The sequence below is a fragment of the Nannobrachium achirus genome, assembly GCF_963921795.1.
Source record: "Nannobrachium achirus genome assembly, chromosome: 9".
NCBI classification, from domain to species: domain Eukaryota; kingdom Metazoa; phylum Chordata; class Actinopteri; order Myctophiformes; family Myctophidae; genus Nannobrachium; species Nannobrachium achirus.
The window spans coordinates 27,941,961-27,967,219 of NC_137818.1; the positions used below are offsets into that span (position 1 = coordinate 27,941,961).

At 44.0% G+C, this 25,259-nt stretch overlaps 1 protein-coding gene across 1 annotated transcript in view; it reads left to right on the forward strand.

Annotated features, from left to right (window-relative positions):
* Positions 1-435: 435 nt before the first annotated feature.
* Positions 436-25,259, forward strand: part of LOC308291569 (contactin-3-like) — a gene marked incomplete at both ends in the record, with an annotated part of 45,932 nt that continues 21,108 nt past the window's right edge. Inside the window, 12 exons of the mRNA XM_080733601.1 lie at positions 436-490; positions 956-1,091; positions 4,012-4,187; positions 4,940-5,035; positions 6,186-6,389; positions 8,297-8,399; positions 8,774-8,958; positions 19,578-19,714; positions 20,477-20,606; positions 21,219-21,369; positions 21,898-22,025; positions 23,373-23,542. Coding sequence (XP_080589727.1) covers positions 436-490; positions 956-1,091; positions 4,012-4,187; positions 4,940-5,035; positions 6,186-6,389; positions 8,297-8,399; positions 8,774-8,958; positions 19,578-19,714; positions 20,477-20,606; positions 21,219-21,369; positions 21,898-22,025; positions 23,373-23,542 — 1,671 coding nt within the window. The remainder of the gene's footprint in view (positions 491-955; positions 1,092-4,011; positions 4,188-4,939; positions 5,036-6,185; positions 6,390-8,296; positions 8,400-8,773; positions 8,959-19,577; positions 19,715-20,476; positions 20,607-21,218; positions 21,370-21,897; positions 22,026-23,372; positions 23,543-25,259) is intronic.

Below are 25,259 nucleotides of genomic sequence, written 5' to 3' on the forward strand. Positions count from 1 at the left end.
GAAGTGTTAGGGCTTCAGTGTCTTGCATAAGGACACTTCGGCAGTAATCCAGGGGGAGCGAGAACCCATTGCCATCCCGCCATCTACAAGCGATCTGCCAGCTCAAATGTGGTGTGAGCTTGTAGATCTGCATTGCTTTTTTTAAATTAGGATCGGATTCGTCATAATATACGATACCAAAGTATTTGATAACAAATATTGTGATATTTGATTTTGTCCATACAGTATATCGCCCAGCCGTACTCCATGTGATTGATTACTAAGAGGGTTATACTTCTTTATGAGCCAGCCTACTATGATGCACATGAACTTGCTGACTTTGGTATTTCCAACGCAATTCTTGTTCCAACAGGTCAAGCTCCCCCGTTTGAGAGAATAAGAGTGTCATTTCAGAGCTTATTGGATGAGAGTCTCATTTGCCCTTGGCTGCCAAAGATGACGTTGCCATGGAAACAGCTTCTACTGTTATCAATCATCGACTGTCTGGCAGGTAAAACATCTTTCTATATGTGTAATGATTCTTTTGCGCAAGGACGTTTACCATCCTGCGATGTCTAAAGAGATGAAGATCGTGTCACCTCCACAACTGATGGGGTGCTGCATGAGTTTAGAGGCAGGCCTCTCAATAATAATATCGACTTCCACTCACAATAAGGGTTCAATGCATTTCTGAGTTTTGCCTTGAGAAGTGTTTGCCATTATCGTGTTATTACTGTAAGTACATGTCTTTTTTTTATATTATATAATGCACCAACCAGACAAATTTAAATAATTCATCAGAAGGCTGCTGATACATCCCTCTATTAACCAACAGCAGAATGTTACACTCATTGTCTGGTGGAGACTTCTTTAAGGTCAATTTATACTTTGCCATGCAACGATATTGGGCCCATTTACATTTGAACACCCTCAGAGTTAAATGAACACTGAGGATTTGACTGTGTACTTCTGACAGAATGTCTGGATAGTGGATCGTACCATGGTCCAAGTTGGAGGATGGAACCCGGGGACTTGTTCATCCCAATTGATGCGATAGAGGAGGAGGCAACTCTGACCTGTGATGCTAAGGGGACCCCGCTCCCTCAGTACAGGTACAGTATGTAAGGATTACATTCTGGCTCCATTTCTGTGCACCTGGACCATGGCATTACGGTGCTTACAAAGTGCTTTACAGAGTGAAAGTGGTGTTCTTACACTGCCAAAGTTTCATACATCACCAGCTATATAAAAGTCACTATACATGTACAGTGTCTCTCTCTCTCTCTCTCTCTCTCTCTCTCTCTCTCTCTCTCTTATTTTATTTTTGTATTTTTGTATTTTTTGCTGAAGTCCAGAATTCAATAACCTTTGCATGTTGGGAGCTTTGGTCAGATTTCCACATTGAATAATAATAAGTTAATAAGTTAAAGATATTAATCTATAAATTAAATACTGTAACTGTTTTATGTTATCAATATACAGTGAATGCTCCTCATTCACTATAGACACTTTTTTGTGGCTGATCTTACAGCGTTCTCCTCATAAGACCACATTCATTTGATTAGGGGCTTATGAATTCCCAGATTATGTTCTTTATGTGTAATAAGCATGGACTTAGGCTGTCTCCTTTATTAATTTCCCATGAAATTAGGATAAAGTGCAAGTAGGAATACTAAGCGTTGAGCTTCATTATGGCTTCAGTAATTCATATTGACTAACATACTGCCAATCTGTCTCTTGTCTCGCCAGATAGTATCTGAAGTGACACATGTGTAGCATCTTAATGACCATTGGCTCTTATAAAACACTATGAAACCAGCCTCTGTTGCTAGAGACTGGCCTAACGCTAACAGGCATTGATTTGAAGCATCTTTGGTGTTCAGTGGTAGAATTGCTTCTGCACGGCCAGCGCAGACGAGCTGAATGATAGTGGTGTGGAGTGCGTACATTCATTATCGCAGCTAAGACGAGGTATTTCCGTGCACTGATTAAAGGCGAGATGAGCATGTCTAGCGCGGCATCTTTTCAAGCTGGCTGTGCCGGGCTCCGCATGCCCTCGGCACCTCTCTGGCTCCTCTCTTGAAGTGTAAATGGGCTTACACTGCTGCTCTGTCCTCTCCTCTCGTTTCCCTCCCTCTGCCAGCCCTGTCACTCACAGTAGATGGAATTCCCATCACCAGAGTGTTGCAGCATAATGGTAGAAAAGACATGTGTTATACACAGTTCCTTCCTTTTTCCACAGTGGACATTGGGCGCAATGCAGTATTAGGTTTCTTCACCCTTTGTCAACAGGAAATGTAATTTACTTGCTGTTCAAGGTTTTGCCTTACCTGGGTCAAGAAGCTAGAGGCTGTATAGACTGCAGAAGAATTCAGAATACTTGGATTTCTGTGTGGTCAGATGGTCAGATACCTATAAAGCAAGGCTCAAGCAAAACTTGCGGTCGTATTCAATCGCCTACCTGCAATATGTCCTATGTTCAGGCCAGGGAATCGTTGAACAATTATGCTTCAGAGAGGGGTGAAAAGAGGTCTTAATGTTGACTCAAAGTATTAACACATCCACACATCCACGCGCACGCACGCACACACACAGACAGGAAACAGGTTTCTGCTCTAAATGCAATGTCTATAAGCCTAAGAGAGCAATACACCATGTGCTCCTCAAAGATGACAACAGTATATGGTAGGATCGAACCCACGACACGCAGTCAGACTGGCATTGCAGCCTATGGTGCCCGGACCACCACGCTGGCAGCCCGGCCCAACATGAGAGCTTTTGATATATTCTTTACAAAATTATTGTAAAGGTTAGTCCTGAAAGCTTTTGTCATGCCGTAAGCCACTTTTTCATTTCACTTTCTCCTCTCTTTTAAAGTATTACTGTAAGTCTGCTTACCTACATTATAGAGGTTAGACTTAGATAGAACTAGAACTGCACTCCAGGCCAACTTGTGCCTTCTGCGCCATGTATGGCCTACTTGTGCGCCAGCAGAGCGTGCCATGAGGTACACTCACCGCTGGCATCACCAGGAATGCTGGTTTGGCTGTTAATGATGATGTTGCCAGAAATGCTGGTCCCTGATTGGGCTACGGGCTTAAACAGACACAGTCACCGACATACGTACATATGCAGCCGAACGCAGTACTTGCACACTCTGCTGGTGCAAGTAACTAGCCTCAGAAGGAGAGGAATGCCTTTTTGATGAATCATAGGGAACTCCTGTTAGTTTTCAGTAAATTACTTTTTTTCTTTATGGTTTATAATGGTTAAATCTGACCTCGCAGTGTGAAGCAAAGCATTAGAATCATTGTGTAACATATTCAGGAGTGGGAAGGTTATTGTAAAGTGGAAAGCACCCTTTTTCTCTTGTCAGGTAATAAGTAATAACCTCACATGGTATTATTGTTAAAGGAATTCTCAATAACCAAAACGTCTTTATGTCTGTGTCTGTAACCGCAGTGTAATCTTATTTATAATTTCTTCCTTCCAAACATGTTTCTTCTGTTGCCCTTCAGTAAACAGCAAAGTTTTCGGTTTAAATTGTTGCATTTGTTACTTAAAGAGTGTACCAATGTAACCAAATGGACCCTTAACACTCAGGAGTTTATTGTGTAGAAGATGGAGGAGAGAGTTCTGTGTGAGAAAACCGATATGTGCTGTCTTTGCCAGAAGCCGTTTTTATTGCTCCTTGGCACACTCAACCGAACCAATGCTGACATTTCCCTGTCGTCTTCAGAAGTTGTTGTTAAGAGAAGCTCACCAGTGAAATTTTTTCCTCTCCTCCTTTTTTTTTCTTTTTTACTTTAGATTGTAATTATCTTCTGTGCACAAGCGTTGGTGTAAAGACATCCCTAGATTGCCATGAATTGCAGTGTGTCTGTTTAAAATGGTAAAACAACACAGACATCCTTCCTCCAACAGAGTTGTGTTCTTGAGCTTGCCTCCTCCTGTCAGCCAACCTTGGTGGTCGGAGAGATCGGAATGAACGGCGTGTTTTGGCAGCAGCTGATGGTGTCTTTGCCCTCACAGATGGTCACTGAATGGTACACTCATAAATCTGGGCCTGGATCTTCGACGGCGTCTGTCTGGGGGCAACCTCATTATAAGGAGCCTGGACCGTTACCAGGATGCTGGGATGTACCAATGTATGGCCTACAACACTGTAGGAGCCATTCTCAGCAGGAGAGCAAGTCTACAGTTTGCCTGTAAGTCGTGCTATAAGTGGGGCAGGGGGTTATGGACAGAATCAAGTACAACAATATTTTCTGACCAAATACCTCAATGTCAATATTGGGACGATATTCTTCTCTCTCTTTTTTTTTATTTTTATTTTTTTTACAATTTTTCTAATTAAAAAATATATATAAACGTTTTTTTAAAGTATAAAATAAGGCTTAAGTGATCATATCACAATATTACGCTGTCCAAAATCCCAGATGATAACTAGTCTCATATCACAAAATCTAATTTCCCAGCCCCCAGGTATTTCTTTATACCGGTACACACATCGTGATTCCAAATGGTTCTTGAATGTGCTTGTAACTGCTCTTGTGTTCGTGGAAGTAATATGTTTTCATAGGCCTGGGTCCCAGAGGTGCAGGGGAAATGTTCCTTTCTGTATTGAAAAGCTTTATGAATCAAGGTATTTGATAATAGAACACGCTGTATTTGAGTTGATAATTATATATACAAGGCCCTGTGCTTCTGCGTAACCTACCCTTGGGTCCCTTGAATCATCCATGCTCTCACACCCTCCATCTCTCTTGAGCATTGCAGCACTTAAATTATCATTATGAAATTATCATTCATAGGGCATGCATTGTGGATGACATTTTCCTCTAATCATATGGTCTTGTACGAGTGTCTTCTAAGGCATTTACTTGATTCCGATTCCCTTGTGTGAATTCCTGTAAGATTATGGAATGACCTTTGTCACCTCCCTCTCTCCCTCCTTCAGACTTGGATCATTTCAGAGTCCACACCAGAAGTGCGGTCTCTGTGCGAGAGGGGCAGGGAGTGGTGTTACTTTGTGGAACACCCACACACTCAGGAGGTGAACTAACTCTCTTGCACTCTACTCACTACATTTTAGGGCATTCACCGAATATTAGAATATTCAAATATCAAAGTCACTATTCGACGTTGGTCACCGAAGTCGAATATTCGCTTGTTTAGTTTTATTTTTTTGATATAATTTTGTTATTGTTTTCTCTATAAAAAATATATTGTTTATAAAGCTTGGCTAGATAGGAAGTCATAAAAATGAGTTGTCAATGCCCCTGGTGGATGAATTTATTAATGCTCTATACCAGGGCTTCTCAAACCTTTTTATGCTGTGACTCCCAAAATAAACATATTTGAACTGGGGACCCCCACCCTAACAAGCACTTGGAATTGTAGGTATTAATGTGACTCGGTTCCACAGATAAATATTGTGAAAATAGCAGATCTACTTGCTCACAACGCCTCGCAACGCGAGGCGTTGTGAGCATGTAGATCGGCTATTTTCACAATGTTCACCTCTTGCTTACTTAATATTTGACAGTTTGGCCAGTCCTGTCGAATATTCGACTTCTCGAATACTTTGAGGTCGAATAATTCGAATACTAAAAATCACTATTCGTGAATGCCCTACTACATTTTGACAAAACTAAAAGATCATTTTTCAAACAATGGCAGGTCTCGTCCCTATTATGGGCATAAGTTACGTTTGTCAAAAATACCTGATTCACAAGCTCACAACGCGTTGCAAACCTTTTCCCAAAGATTTTCAAAACATTTTTTTTAACAATACAAAACAAGAAGACAACATGTAAGAAAGACAAAAAATAAGTAGAGCAAAAATAAGGTGCAGAAATAAAAATTTAAATAAAAGAAGTCATGGGACGCCCGGCACAGTTGTCAGACAGTTATGTTTACAGGATGTAGGCTATCATCAACCTTCATGAAGAATCAGAGGCATCACCCAAATGTCTTAGCCATTTCTCCCATTTCCTTTCTCCTACCTCGCGTTGCAAACCTTGTAGATCGTCTATTTTTGTTGAAGAGATTTGGTGTAGAGGGAAATAATAGAGCATCTAGTATAGAGCCCTGGGCGACTCCGGCTACGACGTACTGTACTGTAGGTAGGCTTTAAGTGGTTTATCACAAGTCATCCTATTTTAAATGTCTAGTCATTGCTAATTAATTGTTCTCCCTTCTAGACCTTACTTATGCATGGGTCTTCAATGAGTACCCATACTTTGTTCAGCAAGACAATCGACGCTTTGTCTCCCAGGAGACAGGAAACCTTTACATCTCCAAGGTGGAGCCCTCTGACGTGGGCAACTACACGTGTGTGGTGATGAACAGCATCACAAAGGGCAAAGTTCAGAGTTCACCTACATCCTTGATCCTCAGGACAGACGGTAAGATTTAAAATGTATTTCCATAATGTGTTAAAATAGGTACTTTCAGCCGTGTAACGAGGGTATTTCTCTTTGAATAATAACGTATTTTCCGCCCTATATTTGATGAATTTAACATGACTCCCAGGTTGCTAATGGTAGTGAATAAATCCTTGCAGCAGGATCTAGGCCAGTAAACAAACAACCTGTACGTTTTTCTATGCTGACGTTGCTTGCCCATAATTCTCTCTCTGTTTAAAAGCATTCCCTGTGCTTTCATGTGAATTCGCCCGGCAGTTGCGGTTACCAATAGATTGCTCCATTTTCTGTTCTCTGAAAAGAACACGTTGCCTTTTTGGATGAATTAAACATTAACCAGCAACCAGCAATTTCTGCCGTTGGTAGACTGAGAAAAGATGTTCTCATAACGATTATTCTATCAGTTACTTTTTTGATTAATCGAATAATTGAGAAGTGCGTTTTATTATTTTATTATTATTTTATTAACCCTAACTCTAATCGATTTTCTATAATCGACTACATCGATTAGTCTGCAATTTGCAATTTTTTTAAATGGATTATTTAAAATATGTATTTTAAAATTGATTAAATCAAATACCGGTAGTTTGATTAACTGTTGCACCCCTATTTTGAAACCCAATCCCATTACCTTCTGCTACCAAGTCCTGTCTGGTTTCACTCACAGAATATCTTACAATAAATGCGAGAAGTCTCTGCGTGTCTGCGTGTCTGTATGTATGTAATCCGCGTATCTCGAGAACCGTTCGTCCCACCGGCTTCAGATTCGGCACGTGCATTCTCTGCCGCGGCGCGGAGTGCAGTGCCGAGCCTCGACCCGACCCGATGCGCGGTTTTCCGAAACCGGTGCAAAATGTTCGGAATCTCCTTATGCAGAGCTGATTGTTGACATCAGGCTGTTCCGGAGGAAATCGCCGCAATCGCTGACTCATTGTGACATCACATCATAAAAGGCTCTGACATCACGTACGCCACATGAGTCAACAAAAAATCTCTGTGAGTGTGTATGTATGTATGTAATCCGCATATCTCGAGAACCGTTCGTCCCACCGGCTTCAAATTCGGCACGCGCGTTCCCCGCCACAGCAGGGAGTGCAGTGTCCGGCCTCGAAGCGACCCGATTTGCGGTTTTCCGGAACCGGCGCGAAAGGTTCGGATTCTCTGTATGCGCTGATGTCCGCTAGGCAATAACCGAACAACGGGTATGATGGGTATTGCCTATATATCTATATATGGGCATAAATGGACACATGCAAACAGATAAATGGGGTTTGCGTTAAAGGGTGGGGCATTCATTCCCTATTTACATAATTCCCGAGTAGGCCGGTCCCCGACTAGACTATTGGCCATCCGAAGGGAAGAGATCTCCATATACTGTATGGTCATAAAAGGGACACAGACAGACAGATACAGAGATCTCCATATATGGGCATAAAATGGACGCAGACAGACAGATATCTCCATATATGGGCATAAATGGACACATGCAAACAGATGGTCAAAACTGGTCCTATGACAACAGGTATAATGGGGTTTGCAAAAGGGTGGGGCATTCATTCCCTATTTACATCGTTCCCGAGTTGGCCAGGTCGCCGACTAGTTGATATAAACAATATTATGATACTTAAACTTAAGATACAGTAGATATTCTTTGCTACCTAGAAGTGGTTTGAATAATTTGTTCACTTCACACATAGTGACTACATACACATTTAAGAGGTGTAGCTCTTTCAAGTTCACCCAGGAGAGAATGTTTGCTCATGTGGCTTCTTTTCTATTGCCTGTTACTTTTTTTGCTATGCTATTGTTTGGTCCATAATGCAAGCCATACTGCTTGTGAGTCATGAATAATGGAAGAGTGAACATGTACTTGTGCTTGCACTTGATAGGAGTGATGGGTGAATATGAGCCGAAAATAGAAGTTCATTTCCCAGACAATGTACCCGCCGCCAAAGGATCAACAGTAACGCTGGAGTGTTTCGCCCTCGGGAAGTAAGCTGGATTTCTTGAACCATGTTTTCAATCTTTCTCCTGTCTTTCATTCCAGTCAAGGAATCCTGAGATTTCTACTGTATATTGTAATGTCACTGAAACAATTGTCTCTTAGAGAGTAGCATCCTGCCATCCGGTCTGAAAAACGTAAAACTTAAAACTTAAAACTGAAAAACTGAAAAACTGAAAAACTTTTAAAAGCTTTTCCCTTTATTCATAGTTGCGCGAATAGATTTTAAGCTGCGTCAAGCCCAATATTGTGGACCTATAAAAACAGACGACAAACCCGTGCCTTCAGCCATGGTCGAAAGGCTTTAAAGGGAACTTAAATGGAGGGAGACTCAACTGAGGTTTACTTCCCCTATGTCTTCCAGCCCTGTCCCAGAGATCACCTGGAAGAGAGCCAACGGTGTTCCTTTCCCCAGCAAAGTCAAGATGAAGTACTCCAATGCCGTGCTGGAGATTCCCAGTTTCCAGCAGGATGACACAGGGGGCTATGAGTGCGTAGCTGAAAACAAGATGGGCAAGAACACAGCCACTGGCCGAATAGCCTTCTACGGTACTGTGGAACACTTACTAAACACCTACTGTTACATTACTACACTCACTGCACCCGAGTTATTGTTAAGATACTACTAGGTATTTCAAAAGGAGGGCACCATTTATTTTGTACAGTACCTCATTTTAAAACATTTTGTTATGTTACACTTGCGATTGCATGGCATGATAAAGAACTAGTGTGATAAATACACCAAATGCATCAAAGTTGTTTTTTTCATTATATCACACAAAGACAATACAATTATGCCAGCATAACATAGTATATACATCAGAGCACACGAGCGGAGTGGAGCGGGACGGAAAGCCGCTCCGCGCTCCAGGGGTCTATGGTACCGTTCACTCTTCGCTCATGTCGCGCCCCCCGCCGCTCCGCTCCGCCGCTCCGCTCGATTTGCGTATCGCTCCGCTCACCGCTCACTCCGCGCTCCGCTCAGGGTCGTCAAAAAGCAGCAAAAAAAAGTCAGAAACACTTTCTCCTTCGCCAGTGTGTTCCCATCCAACACAAACGCCTGCGGTAATGTGAGCCTCGGCTTGATGGAGATCTGTCTAGGCAATCTAAGGCATTGTATTTTAAGACGGGCAATATTAAATCCTGTTGGTTATTGATTAGGCTAATCACCACAACCGAGAGAGGGAGGCGAGTCGTGGCTTGTGTTTTTCATTCAGCAAAATCAGTCTCACTTGCGTTTAAAATCGTATCCTTTGACTGGCTTAACTGACACAAGGTAGGCTACTTATTATAACATAGCCTAGCCTACTTGTGTGGATGATATAGATACATTTTGTGAAATCTTGATGAAGGGAGTTCTCTGTCTGTTCTCCTCTCCGCGTTAACGACATATGGCTGCCCTGCCACTAGGCTACTGCACCCGGCACTGTTTTGTTGGAAACATGCGGTGCGCGGCCCCAACAGGGTCGGCCAGGAGCGGAGGAGGTCTGCGCTCCAAGGAGCGGAGGAAAAGCCTCGCTCTGAAGCCGCTCAGACCCGTTTGAAAAGTCGCTCGCTCACGCTCACGTCAAAAACGGCCCGCTCCGCTCCCCGCGCCGCTCGCGCTCCACTCCGCTCGTATGCTCTGATATACATACAGTAGATGCATCATGAATTCCAGATCACATGGACCCAGGAAAGAAGGATCGACTGGTTGACATTTGGCAGAGACGTAATCCTCAGTTTATCGTTTCAGCTTTATTCTCTTGAGTTTCACACAAACTCACAGCAGCGCACACACCAAAACATCCCTCCCTCCTGACCAATCCCTGAGCTTCATGCTGCCAATGTGGATTCCACAACAACACTCCCGCTCATTAGCCAGAAGCTCGGCTACAACTCGGTGATGAGTCCTGTGAAATTTCCTGCAGTGTGTGATCCCTTCTCGGCGATCAATCATGTCGTGAAAACCACAACGATATTATGACAGCCGATTTCAAGAAAGACACTCGTGTAGTGCAGTGGTTCTCAACCTGTTTTCTCACTCAACAGTAAACAAACCAACATAAAGTTTAAGTGTATGCACATTTCTAAAGTGACAATTTAAGGACTTTTTAATACCTCTAAAATGTGCCTTAAGGACAGCCCAAATCATGTCCTTGAGGTTATCTGCAATGCGAGACCATACATTAAAGTTTTTCTAGATAAAAATGTTAAAAGTCCATTGGCGAAATGTTAAAGTAGGATATGAGGGGGTTTCCATCTCGTAGATGTGTGTTCGGTTTAGGCATAGCTGGGACACACCATTTAAAGTGAATAAATATGGAGAAGGTGTAATAATATCAACCTCCAAAAGTAAAGCAAGTTTATCGGCAACCAAATTCCAAAATGAGGAAACTTTCAGACACCCCCAAATCATACGAAAGAAGGTACCAAGAATATTTGGAGCGCAAAAAGTGTAGTTGGGAATACAAACATGTAAATTCACCATTTAGATCAATCTGTTGATGATCTGGATTTCTAGTAGACAGAAAGATATTTGACCAAACGGTGTCCCAGCAAAATCAGGATCCAAATTGTCATTCCTCCATAAAGTATCCACAGATAGGGACCCTTAATTAGATAAAAGTACGTTGATTGTGCATACACGTTGCTGTTTACAGTACACTGGTAATCATGGTGCAATCCAAAGCGGATTTCCTTGTCAGGTTACAGTCACACCAAACTATGGCTGCGGGATGATGATAAACACATTTTTGCCCCGCTGCGCATTGGCAGAATCTGCTGCATAGACAGAATCACATAGCATTCACACAAAAAGCTCTGCATGTTAACACAAATGTAATCACTTTCCCATAAAGTCCCCAATTTGTTGCTCTACGTATGCAAAAGGCGAGAAACATGGGTTTGTTTGTGAAGTGGGCTGAGAAAGAGGTGAAGCTAATTATGCATACTAGCATGGCGGTTGGGTGAAAGCTTAGTATCCATCATCACAGCTTCCTGCTCCCTGGTGTTTCATACTGTAACATCTGGTGCTAATCTTGAATTGCCACAGGGTGGTGACACATTTAAGAGATGGAACTCTATAAAAAAACAAAAACAAAGTGGTACCCTACATTCACTCCTCTCTATTTGCCAAGTGGGCAACTCTTTAAAGAAGAAAATGGCTCCTCCATCCACCTGACTCTCACGATCCGCATTGATTCAAACTGTCAGTCTGCAAACACCCTCCTCAGTATCACATTGGCTCCAACATATTCAGTGAGGGAGTCAGTCCATCCACCTGTTTCTCTCTGGTGTATCTGTGAGGGGGTGGAAGTAGCGTTATCCTTTTTATTTTTTATTTTCTTTAATAATTGTTTGTTTTTACAATTATTTCCTTTTGTTTGAGCATGTTTTGTATAATTTCTCTAATATGTTTCGTTGTGATAATGCTATATTGCTGTCTCCCTCTAACAACCTCCTCTCTTTCCATGTGTGAGTCTGACTGCGAACTGATAGGATAACTAGACGCCGGTGCTGGCCAATGTATGGGGGACTGACGTCATGACCAGCCAATGGGCGGCTGGCAGAGTGGGAGGCGGCCCTTTAAGAGGAACGCCAGGCTCAGTCTAGGTTGACAAGCAAGGGGCGCAGACGTGTGTGTGGAGCAGGCTGAGAGAAGTGACTCAGGTGGCCGGCTGTGATGAGCAGAGAGACAGGCACAGGCCGAGCCAGGCAGTAACTGAACTGAACCTTATTGAACTAAAGTGCTAGGACCGAGTAGCGCTTTACCTTACAAACCCAGCGGATTCCAGACGGTGATCCGGGTGTCAGCGGTACCAGGCAGGGTCCGGCCATCCAGAGACGAGCGAGAGGGTCCTGACGAGCCGAACCGGCTACCCGGCTAACGAGAGGGGTCGTTGTGACTACTGTGGTGTCGTGTGAACTATTCGCAGCGGCAGGTCACAAGCCTGCCTGCGTGTGAGTATCCAATCCTGTACACCACTGTCACTAAAGTCACTGGCCTAGAGTTGAGCTGTATAGTCGTCACGACAAGGATACTGGCGTATTCTTTGTATTCACAGAACGGTGGACTAAAGACGTAGATGACCAAAGATGAGCTGTGTGCCGCTGTGTGTGCCATCCCACCTGCTGTAGAAGTCACTATTCCCACCTGCTGAAACGATACTCTGCCTATTATTTCATATCTGCTTAGTTATATAACATTTATTCGTCCTTAAAGCTGCGCTCCTTGCATTATAATTAATTATCGTAATTATTATACTATTACGATTTGAGGCCTTAACGAGCCGGTACCATAAACTAAGTGCACTTTAATTGTCACCAAGAACGTTACGATAAGCGAAAGAAGGGGGGTTTGAATTAATGTTTTATTGTTGACAGTGCTCTTATTTTTAGTTTGTAGTTAATTGGCGCCGTAGGATTTTAGGGTTCCCTTTTATTTTATTATTGTGTTTTTGGCGTGATAGAGGCCGCTGTAACCTAGTAATAAAGATTGTTATACTTTTCTAAACTGTCGTCCTGGTCATTCTCTCCTCATGATTTATATTGCTCTGGTGTTCCGTAAACGAACTTGTGTGTCCCTAAAGGTTGTGCCTTTTGTGCACTTATTTTCCTCTTTAAACGAGGTGGCGTTGTCGGAAACTTATAATTATACAATCTGCTAATGATAATACTTAATAATATACAACAAACCAAAAAGGTGTATTTACAATTATTTATTGGCAAATTCAGTAACAAGGTAATGACAAAGGTACCAGTTTAAACACTGGCGGTTAATGTGAGTTGGGCCACCCTTACATAAATTGGCGTTTGTAGCGGCAGGATCGGACACAGAGCAATATAGAGGAGAGAGTGAATAAGTGTGTAATTGTGAACTTGTTAATATGATGATGATGCCGGTGTATCCGGGCGCCCCGTGGCTGCCCACGTTTGGAGGTACAGAGGGTGAACTTAAGTACAGGGAATGGAAAGTACAGATTAAAGGGCTATTGGGGACGCAAGATGTTAATGAGGCTAAAAAGGTTGCCATTCTATTACAAACCTTGACTGATGAAGCTAGACGGCAAGTTAATGTGTTGAATGAGGGGGATCGAGATACTGTGGCCAAAATCTTTGCTCATCTAGATAACGTGTACAAGGAAACAATCCCTGTTGCAAAGGTACGCTCACAATTTTATAGTTGCGCACAGCGCCCTGGAGAGAGTGTCAGTGCCTTTATTCTGAGACTTAGAGAATTATTTTGTGGGTTGCGGCGTTATGATGCGACTACAGCCCCCTCCGAGGCCGTCTTGAAAGACCAGTTTCTTATGGGGTTAACTGAGGGCCCACTTGGTCAAGCACTGAGAATATATGCTCGACGCCACCCTGACGAAGACTTCGCCGCGCTGCGACAGGAGGCCTTGACGTTGGACACGGAACATGGAGGTACGCCAGCTACTGAAATCGCTTGTCATGCTATTAACCCCGTAACTGTCCCTGTGCCACCACAGACCTCTGCGTGGAGAGATGAGCTGAAGCGAGAAATAATGGAGGATGTCAAGATGCAGTTGCACGGTATGACGAAAGAGTTGATGAGTGAACTCCGACCGCTCATCCAGGCTGCCGCTCCTGCTGTGCGTCCCCAACCACCGCCGTCTGAGGCGTCCTATGTGCCACCTGCGCGCCGGTACGCGCCACCTCAGAGATATGAATGGGATGGGGAGGGGAGGCCCATATGCCGTCAATGCAAACGGTCAGGACATATAGCTAGATGGTGCACTACTAATCAGCCGTCGTTAAACTAAATCGTCCTGTTGCCGAGGTCCAGGCAACAGGAGTCCCCTTATCTGTGACACATACTCGGGCCAATGATGCATTTATCGGGCAATGCCCCATGATTAAAGTAAAGATGGGAGGCGTTCACTTAAAAGGGTTGCTTGATACGGGGTCCCAAGTCACTTTAATGCAACAGAGCTTATTTGAAGAACACTTCTCTCAAACTGATTTAGGTGCAGGGCCACTTGTGTTTAAATTAAGAGCAGCAAATGGCCTTGACATACCGTACACTAGTTATGCGGTATTTGATTTGGAGCTAGAGGGAGTGCAAGTCCCAGGGCGAGGGGTCGTAATTGTTAAAGATGAACACTGTACGCAGCCCTTGATTATTGGCATGAACGTAGTGAGTGCATGCTGGCGTACACTGTTTAAATGGCCTGGGAGGGTTGCGTTTCCCCCGCGTCAAGCGAACGCGTTGTGGCGAGACGCATTCGCTGCCTGTAAAAGAGTTGAGGCTGTGACTAATGATGACGGGTCTTTGGGTTATGTGTGGCCCGTCAGTCGCCAAAGGATTCGGGTCCCCGCCCGCAGTGAAATGGTTGTATGGGGACGCACACGTCGGGGACCGGGAGGAACTGACTTTGAGGCTCTGGTCGAGGCGCTACCAGACATGAAGGAATTGGGGTTGGCGCGCGCCTTGGTTACGGTACGGGGCGGGCGGGTCCCTATTCGTCTCTGTAACCCCTTTCCTTATAGCCTGACGGTGAGGCGCTATCAGAAGTTGGGGAAACTGTACCCTGTGCATGATGCTGATGTTCGGGGAAGTCAAGATCTGAGCCTGTCCATGTCCGCTGATGGCCTGGTGGATGTTGCCCTGGTGAGCGCTGCGGAAGACGGACCCGTGCGCACCCTATCCCAAGAACTCGGTGGGCTGGCTGATCGCACTGACCTGCCCGAGGGAGAGAAAGAGGGACTGCAGTCCATGTTGCTGAGATGGGAAAAGGTGTTTGCTGTACACGATGAAGATTTCGGGCGGACGGACGCCGTGCAACACCAAATCCACACAGCGGGCGCCGCACCCATTCGTGAGCGACACAGGCCACTGCCGCCCTCCATGTACAAAGAAATGAAGGCCTTGTTAGGTGACATGTTGGCGAAAGGAGTCATCGCGGAGAGCTGTAGTCCGTGGGCCGCACCGATTGTGCTGGTTAAGAAGAAGGACGGCAGCTGGAGGTTCTGCGTGGACTACCGTAAGTTGAATGCAGTTACCCATAAAGACGCGTTCCCTTTACCTCGTATTGAAGAAACATTGACCAGTTTGACTAAAGCACAGTGGTTCTCGACTCTTGATTTGGCCAGTGGGTATTGGCAAGTAGGCATGGATCCACGTGATCAAGAAAAGACTGCCTTTACGACCCCACTGGGTCTGTTTGAATTCAAACGAATGCCCTTCGGGCTGTGTAATGCGCCTGCTACGTTCCAGAGACTCATGCAGCACTGTTTAAGTGGACAAGTAGCTGAGTCTTTATTAGTTTATTTGGACGATATTATTATCTACTCCCCTGACTTCTGTTCTCATCTACAGCAGCTGGATCGGGTGTTCCAGCGACTATGGAAGCACGGACTGAAACTGCGCCTTGATAAATGTAAACTGTTACAACGTGAAGTGCAGTTCTTGGGGCATGTGGTGGACCGGGAGGGAGTGCGCCCCGACCCAGACAAGTTAGTGGCGGTGCGAGGGTGGCCAATTCCAACCACGGTGCGGGAGGTTCGTGCATTTCTGGGTCTTGCAGGCTATTACCGCCGTTTTGTAGAATCATTCGCTGCTATAGCCCGTCCACTGAATAATCTCTTAATTGGGGTCCCCGTTGATAACAAGTCCTCACAGAAACCGATTATATGGACGGCAGAATGTCAAGCTGCTTTCGATGCGCTAAAAGGTGCCCTCACCCAAGCTCCGGTGTTGGCCTATGCTGACTATGAGGAACCTTTTGTGGTATATACGGATGCGAGCAACCGGGGGTTGGGTGCAGTGCTAGCCCAAATCCAAGATGGGAAGGAACGAGTTATCGCGTATGCGAGTCGTAGTTTGCACCCAACAGAACAAAATGATGCTAATTATAGTTCCTTTAAATTAGAGTTATTGGCCCTTAAATGGGCTGTAACCGAGAAATTTAAAGATTATTTGGCTGGGGCGCGGTTCACTGTATTTACCGATAATAACCCGGTGGCGCACCTCCAGACAGCTCGCTTGGGCGCTATCGAACAACGCTGGGCGGCCCAATTGGCTTCTTTTACGTTTGAGATTAAGTACCGGCCAGGCAAGAACAATGCTAATGCTGACGCCCTATCTAGATTTCCTGTAGACACCGGGGCGGTCGCGATGGTGGAACTAACGCCCGCAGCAGGAAATGCTGGCTGGGCTGGTGCTGAGTGGCTGCGAGCACAGAAGGACGATGAGGCTATCCAGGTGGTGACGCGGTGTGTGGAGAGGGGCATCCACCCTACGTTGACAGAGAAGAGGAGCTGGACGAAAGAGGCGGCCCAGCTGTTGCGCCAATGGACGAAACTGCGGGTGGAGGGGGGGATATTGTACCGTAATGTGACTGACCCTTACACCCAGGAAGAATATTTACAAGTTGTCTGTCCAGGTTCCAGGAGGAAGGAGGTGTGGAGAGAGATGCATGTGGCTGCGGCACATGCGGGGGTGGACCGGACGCTGGTGCAGCTCCGGCGGCGTTTCTACTGGCAAGGCATGGAGGGGGAGGTACGTCGTTTCCATGAGGGCTGTGTAAACTGTAGCTTACAAAAAACTAGGGTCGAGCCTAGAGCCCCTTTACAACCTTTCGAAGTCTCGTACCCCTTAGAAGTGGTGGCTATTGATTTCCTTACCCTGGGTCGACCTGCCGACACCTGTCAAAATATCCTTGTAGCCACAGATCTATTTACTAAATATAGCTGGGCCATACCCACACGTGATCAAACTGCTCAGACCACTGTTCGGGTGTTATGGACCCATATTATACAGCCGTACGGTTGCCCCGCCCGTTTTCATTCGGACAGAGGCGCTAACTTCGAGTCTGCGCTCATGCAACAGTTATGTAATAATTATGGTATTACTAAGAGCCGTACTACGCCGTATTATCCAGCCGGAAATGGTGGCGTGGAACGCTGTAATCAAACGGTACTTAATTTACTACGCTCGTTGGACACTGATAAGCATGGCCGATGGCCTGAGCATCTGCCTGAGTTGATTCATGCGTATAATAACACTCCTCACAGCGCCACTGGCTATGCCCCGGCGTTTCTAATGTTTGGCCGCCATCTGCGGCGCCCTGTAGACGTGGAACTGGGAGTACAGCCTAGGCAGGACAGATTTGGGGTGGGGGACTGGGTTCAGCATCACCAACGGCGGTTGAATGATGCGTATCGCACCGCAGGGCAAAGGATGGAAAGGATGGCAGAACAGCGCAAGCGCATGTATGACAAGAGGGCGGGTATCCCACCGTTGGTATCCGGAGAGCGAGTGTGGGTGAGAAATCGGAACAGACAGGGGCACGGGAAGTTGGCTTCTTGGTGGGACCCAGAACCCTTTGTTGTACTAGAAACAGTGGGCGAAGCTGGGCTAGTTTATAGGATTCGACCAGAAAAGGGTGGGCGAGATCGAACGGTGCACCGTAATGCCTTGAAAGTCTGTGTAGCGCCTCCAGAGGTGCCCCAGTGTCCCGAACCGACACCCCAGCAGCCAGTCGTGGGGCCGGTGTGGCAGCAGTGTTATGGTTTTTTCCCCGTAGCTCAACGACGTTCAGGGCGGGCTAATTTTGGGCAGCCGCCCGTACGCTACAGCCCTGGTTGAGTTGGTCGCAGGGACTGCTAATGATTTAGTAGGGGGGAGTGTGAGGGGGTGGAAGTAGCGTTATCCTTTTTATTTTTTATTTTCTTTAATAATTGTTTGTTTTTACAATTATTTCCTTTTGTTTGAGCATGTTTTGTATAATTTCTCTAATATGTTTCGTTGTGATAATGCTATATTGCTGTCTCCCTCTAACAACCTCCTCTCTTTCCATGTGTGAGTCTGACTGCGAACTGATAGGATAACTAGACGCCGGTGCTGGCCAATGTATGGGGGACTGACGTCATGACCAGCCAATGGGCGGCTGGCAGAGTGGGAGGCGGCCCTTTAAGAGGAACGCCAGGCTCAGTCTAGGTTGACAAGCAAGGGGCGCAGACGTGTGTGTGGAGCAGGCTGAGAGAAGTGACTCAGGTGGCCGGCTGTGATGAGCAGAGAGACAGGCACAGGCCGAGCCAGGCAGTAACTGAACTGAACCTTATTGAACTAAAGTGCTAGGACCGAGTAGCGCTTTACCTTACAAACCCAGCGGATTCCAGACGGTGATCCGGGTGTCAGCGGTACCAGGCAGGGTCCGGCCATCCAGAGACGAGCGAGAGGGTCCTGACGAGCCGAACCGGCTACCCGGCTAACGAGAGGGGTCGTTGTGACTACTGTGGTGTCGTGTGAACTATTCGCAGCGGCAGGTCACAAGCCTGCCTGCGTGTGAGTATCCAATCCTGTACACCACTGTCACTAAAGTCACTGGCCTAGAGTTGAGCTGTATAGTCGTCACGACAAGGATACTGGCGTATTCTTTGTATTCACAGAACGGTGGACTAAAGACGTAGATGACCAAAGATGAGCTGTGTGCCGCTGTGTGTGCCATCCCACCTGCTGTAGAAGTCACTATTCCCACCTGCTGAAACGATACTCTGCCTATTATTTCATATCTGCTTAGTTATATAACATTTATTCGTCCTTAAAGCTGCGCTCCTTGCATTATAATTAATTATCGTAATTATTATACTATTACGATTTGAGGCCTTAACGAGCCGGTACCATAAACTAAGTGCACTTTAATTGTCACCAAGAACGTTACGATAAGCGAAAGAAGGGGGGTTTGAATTAATGTTTTATTGTTGACAGTGCTCTTATTTTTAGTTTGTAGTTAATTGGCGCCGTAGGATTTTAGGGTTCCCTTTTATTTTATTATTGTGTTTTTGGCGTGATAGAGGCCGCTGTAACCTAGTAATAAAGATTGTTATACTTTTCTAAACTGTCGTCCTGGTCATTCTCTCCTCATGATTTATATTGCTCTGGTGTTCCGTAAACGAACTTGTGTGTCCCTAAAGGTTGTGCCTTTTGTGCACTTATTTTCCTCTTTAAACGAGGTGGCGTTGTCGGAAACTTATAATTATACAATCTGCTAATGATAATACTTAATAATATACAACAAACCAAAAAGGTGTATTTACAATTATTTATTGGCAAATTCAGTAACAAGGTAATGACAAAGGTACCAGTTTAAACACTGGCGGTTAATGTGAGTTGGGCCACCCTTACATATCAATAGAGTCTATTTGTGTGTTCCCTTTAGCCAAACCTCAGTGGATACAGACCATGAAGGACACAGCCCTGGCCATAGAAGAGAGGTTGTACTGGGAGTGTAAAGCCAATGGCAAGCCCAAGCCTGCGTACACCTGGCTGAAGAACGGACAGTCACTGGCCTTAGAGGTAAAAAAACATGAACATGTGTTCATGTTTTATAATCACACACTCATTTTATAGTTCATATATTTTAGGTCATTCTGTTATTTATTTTTTAGGACAGATCATTATAGCATGGAACAGGTTTCTCATTTGGTATACAAGGCACAGCGACATGGAATCCAGCAGGTGTGTGAGTAGGGTCACGTGTGTAAGTGCCATGGCGACGCGTGTCACGATGCGACTGAGCTTTTCTCTGTTCTACCCCTCCTCGGCACGTTACAGAGTCTTGAGTGGATCGGTGTAGTACCCAGGGGACTGCTCCATTTCATCTGAATTGGGCCAGTGGTTGTTTTCATTATTCATGCCACATGGTCAAGCTTCTCCAGCTTGAGGGACAATGGGCTTAATCTACTGTGAAATGTACACAGTAGCAAACGTAACTCAGTTTCTGTTGCGTGGTATCTCTTGTTTTTTTTTTTTACTTTAGAGCAACACTGATTCTGTTCTGTTGGTATGCACCATTTTCTTTTAGGATGTTGGAGATGTTCTGTGCTAGAGTCACTGCATGGTATCATAAATATCTAAATTAAAAAACAATATATATATTTCCTAAGAGAAACAATACAGAAATAATTAATTAAATAAATGAATTGGAAGAATTGTATTCCACTAATAATCACCACTTATTCAGGTGACCAATTTTTCTGCCTGAAATGTACTGTATGTATTTTATAGTGTTTTAGAATGACATAGTTCAGTTGCATTCTATCCTCTTTGTCTTATCAGGAAAGGATCCATATTGACGATGGGGTCCTCTCTGTGTCTGTCCTGATGCTATCCGACGCCGGAATGTACCAGTGTGTGGCTGAGAATAAACATGGCGTCATATACTTCAGCGCTGAGCTCATGGTTTTAGGTAAAATGGCTTTTTCTTATCTTCTGTGGAAATCCCTAAGTTGATGTAACCAAAGAATCGGAAAGGTCACCTTACTGTCATTCTAAAAGGTTGTGGGGATTAATGGATAAGGTTCCGTGAGATTGGTTTTGTGGGGTCAAACACCTTTTATTTATTTACCCTGACCTGATATACTGATTTACTTTTATGTAACCGCTGAAAGGGCGCAGATGAGATGATAGATGAATGTTTGATTTGAACAATTTTCTTCAAAGTTGGAGGCCTTCTCACTAAATGTGAATATCAGATATGAGTATGACCATATTTTATGCAAACTGATAAAAAATAAAAAAAAGATTACGGTTACTTTCATCCATGTAGAGTTTTGCCATAAATCGTTCTGGCTTATATATTTAAAATAACCTCAGTAAAATCAAATAAAAAGCAAACAGGTTACTTCAGGGTGATTCCACTTTCATTTCATCGTAAATCCCATCACAGATGTTTGAAAAAGCCCTCTCTGCAGAACATTAAGGGTTGACAACATTCATCGACCTGGTTGTAACCTAGATCAAGTGTCCTGTGAGATTTGCAATGGTCCCCTTCTTAGGTCTGTTTGCTTCTTCCCATCAGCCTCTCCTCCAGACTTCACAGGGAACCTCCTGAGAGCTCTGCTCAAATCCAAAGCAGGCACCACGGTGACTCTGGAGTGCAAGCCCCAGGCCTATCCTCTTGCAAGCATTCTGTGGAAGAAAGGCAACTTGCCTATTCACACCAATGACAGGTATTAATTACATACACTAAAGTTGACGCTAACAGTGATGATGAGTTGTTTTCAATGTACATTTGTTAGCAGAACATATACTGTACCTGCAATAGTTTGTTGGCCAGCAGTAGGCTTCACCTTCTTCTTTGGTGGCATTGTATCTAGCCTGTATGTCACTATAACTCTTATATCATTAATTAGTATAATTAATTATTAACGAGCAACAGATTTTGGCGATTTCACGCTTGCTAACCTAAACAAACAGTTTAGGTCACTGTTATCTTCATGTCTTGTGTGATGGTAATCCAGGGTTATGTTGACTTTTGTTACTTCAGAATCAGAATAATAACCATATCATGTGCAATATACAATGTAAACTATAGGTTGAAATAGCAACATGGCAGGATGCTATATTCTGCTGCAAATGCAGCAGCCAAAATTATCTAGCTTGCAAACCATCTTATGTAATGCATCTGTGACTTTAAACATAAATGCCAATGCTTGGAAAAGCTAAAACAGCACTTCTGTCTATGTCTACTTTTATAGGGTAACGCTTTCATCTGATGGAACTTTGAGATTGGCTAATGTGACCAAGTATGATGCGGGCAGCTATAACTGCTTTGCAAGGAATCGTTTCGGGATGGCTAGTACAACAGGGAGACTCCTTGTTACAGGTAAGTTTGTTACTGTCAGATTCCCTAATGTTAATGAGATGCACTTTCTAAGAAAGCTTAACAGCGAGCCATAGATTATCAGGAAAAGGGCAACTTTAGCACTTCTAGAGGATGTGAGTCAATAACTGGTGGGTGGAAAACAAACCAAACGAGAAAGTCTTTTCTCTGAGAAGTGTTTCGGGGAATGTCAAAACCTCCGAAAGCCTCTGCCCATGAGGCTAAAGTCTATGCATAGTAATGCAACTGCCTCCCTTGATTTTTTAGTTTTAGTTGTTTAACTTAACATCCAGTGAGTAACCCCAGTGGAGTATTCATTTGCAAACTTCTAGGAAGTTGTTAGCCTTATACTTCTGTCTGGGTTTATCTTTATTTTTTTTTTGCTGTTTTGTCTGACTTCATCTGGCAGTGGGTGCAAAATGTCTTTCAAAGGTCTTTGTGAAACAACTAGATCTTTGTTTTCCTTGAAGCAGTTGAAAGCAACCAATTTACTGCAACAAATGAAAGCGCCGGGAGTGGAAGTGAAGGAAGTATTAGCGAGGAGTTGTTACAGATGCCATATTGTTGTTTGAAGTGTGTTTGCAGTCACCTAATACTTGGGTGTTTTCCAGGTTTCTTATTTGTTTCATTAATGTGTTCTGGATTACTTGCTCTAACTAAAGTGGTATTCAAGGTCATTATACAGCCAGTACCACAGTGGCTTGACCATTGATTATTAATGCTTTAAGAACTGAAGGGACACACTTGGTATGTAATTCTTTTATGCCCTGACAGTTTATATTATCAGGTGAGGCATGTGCCTTTGTGTTGTGAATTCTCTATTTGATTCAGGCAAATCCATTATCTTGACTTTTGAAGCGCAGCATGGTTCGGCCAAACAATAGGTTTGGTTCTCTTCACTCAGTGCCCCTCGTTTTCGTTGGGTGTGTGCAGTAGCGCCTGTCATGCCAGCAACGGTTTTATCTGATTCTCAGTTCATTGTAATTGCTCTCAGGATTACAGAAGATTAAGCTAGCTGTGTTATGAATATTAGGCCATTTTAGCAGTGGCAGGCTCTGTGTTATCATATTAGGTACTTGACTTAAGCTTTCATGATACCCCACTCACTTTACATAATGTTGGCCTGGATAGGACTCGTTGTCTGCCACGGTACAATCATCTGATCCAGCAAGCAGTTATTCATAATTTCCTGGAAACCTGCAAAGCAGCATACACGTATATGAAATTACAAGATGTACATGATTGACACACCATTACCCTGGCTGCAGTCTTTCTTATACTAGACAAGATGGTGACAAGGATAGTAATTTTTCTGACTGGGTTGCTGTCCATGTGTTTTATGTGGGGCAGATGCAACCAGAATCACCCAAGGTCCAGCAGACATGGAGATCATCGTGGGCGAAAGCATCGTGTTGCCCTGTCAGGTTGCCAGTGACCCTGTGCTCGACGTCTCCTTCTCCTGGGCCTTCAACGGACAGCTTATCACCAAGGGAGACAGACACTTTGAGCTAGTGGGAGGGGTGAGTGACCTGCAGGCGGAATGCTTCACAATGTGTGAATGGGCAGTTGGCACCTCATTCCATCTCGCTTCACTCATTCCAGTTCTGACTTGAAGGACAGTTGGTTTTGTGTTTCTTGGAGGGAGTTATATTCTTGACTACTGTACTTGTAACGCTTGCCTTATTTTTCATAAGGCAAGCACATTTTGGCCATTATCATTACCTGCTGTCACTCTGTGGGAATGAGAAAGTGTTCTTCTAGCAGGGAACTGCTATGGGATCAATTGATGTTTGTAGTTTTAGTGATGGCAACTTGGCCTGAGTTATTATCGTAAAATACACATGCCACTCAGGAGTGTACTATATAGTACAGGTAATGTTATTGTGGCTTCTTCATTCTATCAGGTTGTCATATTTTATGATTCCACTTTGAATTAAAGCTCAGCTCTCTCAAGCACACTAACTTTTGGTTAACTTGGTTGGTGGAGTTTGCTCACAGTCACTTGAACTATATTTTGATTGCAGTTTTACCAGGATCACAGTTCATGAAAGAGAGTCCTGAAGTACTACTAAACACTTATTAGGAACTGTAGCATGATATTGAACACCCTCATACTCTTTAGAGATGACTCCATTCTGTATGTATGCGTGTGTGTGACTGTCAGTGTTCTTATCTGAAATGAGATTCTGTCCTCAGAAATGCTATAATGTCCCCAGTCCAAAGAGATTATCAACTTTAACTTTGCTGCTCCAAGGAATTAATTTACATAATTAAGCCAAGTCATCCCCACCACCCTCCTTTCCATGGCACTGCCAAGAGAAGGATGTCACCATTAATTTACGGTTTTCTTCTGAGGGGTTTCTGTTCAGATGCGAATTTAGAGGACCTCTTGTTTTTCCTTCCTAGCAGAACAAAAACAGCCTGCAGAAACAAAGGGAAACAGTTGATTTTGTCTAGCTCCTCACAACAGGTTTGAAGGTCACAAGAATGTGTAATAGCTGCAGCAAATTCCATTTATTACATTTGTAGAACTTATGTGACCTCTAGGCACAATTCTTTCCATCTCAGTTAGATTTCATGTTAATTGCAATAACAGTTTTTGACTATGACAACTCAGACAATATGCAGTTTTACAGTTTCAACTGCAAAAACATATACAGTACGTTGCATTTGGCTTATATGAAACAACCTTTTCCCCTGTTATCATTTTCACATTATGCAGGGCCTACAAGCCTTTAGCTCCTGTTCTAGTCTTATTATATTGCTTGCTACCTGCAATCCTGTATAAGCTGTTAGAGTCCGATCTGTCTCAAATTAATTAATGCTCAGGATTCACAAATGTATTTCGGTATTTACAGTAAATGCAGTATAAATGACTCTCCACAAACATATCTTTCAATGCACACAAATACATTTGTTGTTGCAGACAAAACAGACATTCCACATAAAAACTGGTCATGATGTGTGTGCTCGCCTACACACGCATGCACTCACACACGCACGCAAACACACACACACACACACACACACACACACACACACACACACACACACACACACACACACACACACACATATTGCTTGTTTTAAATATATTTAATACAAGCCGAAATCACAATCAAAACTCTCGTTCTTAAAAACTACATGTCGTGAAAATGTCTACGTACTGTAGTATGGAAATGCTCAAAAGACATTCAAGCTCATCTGGAATATAATCAAAAGGAAATATTGGATATT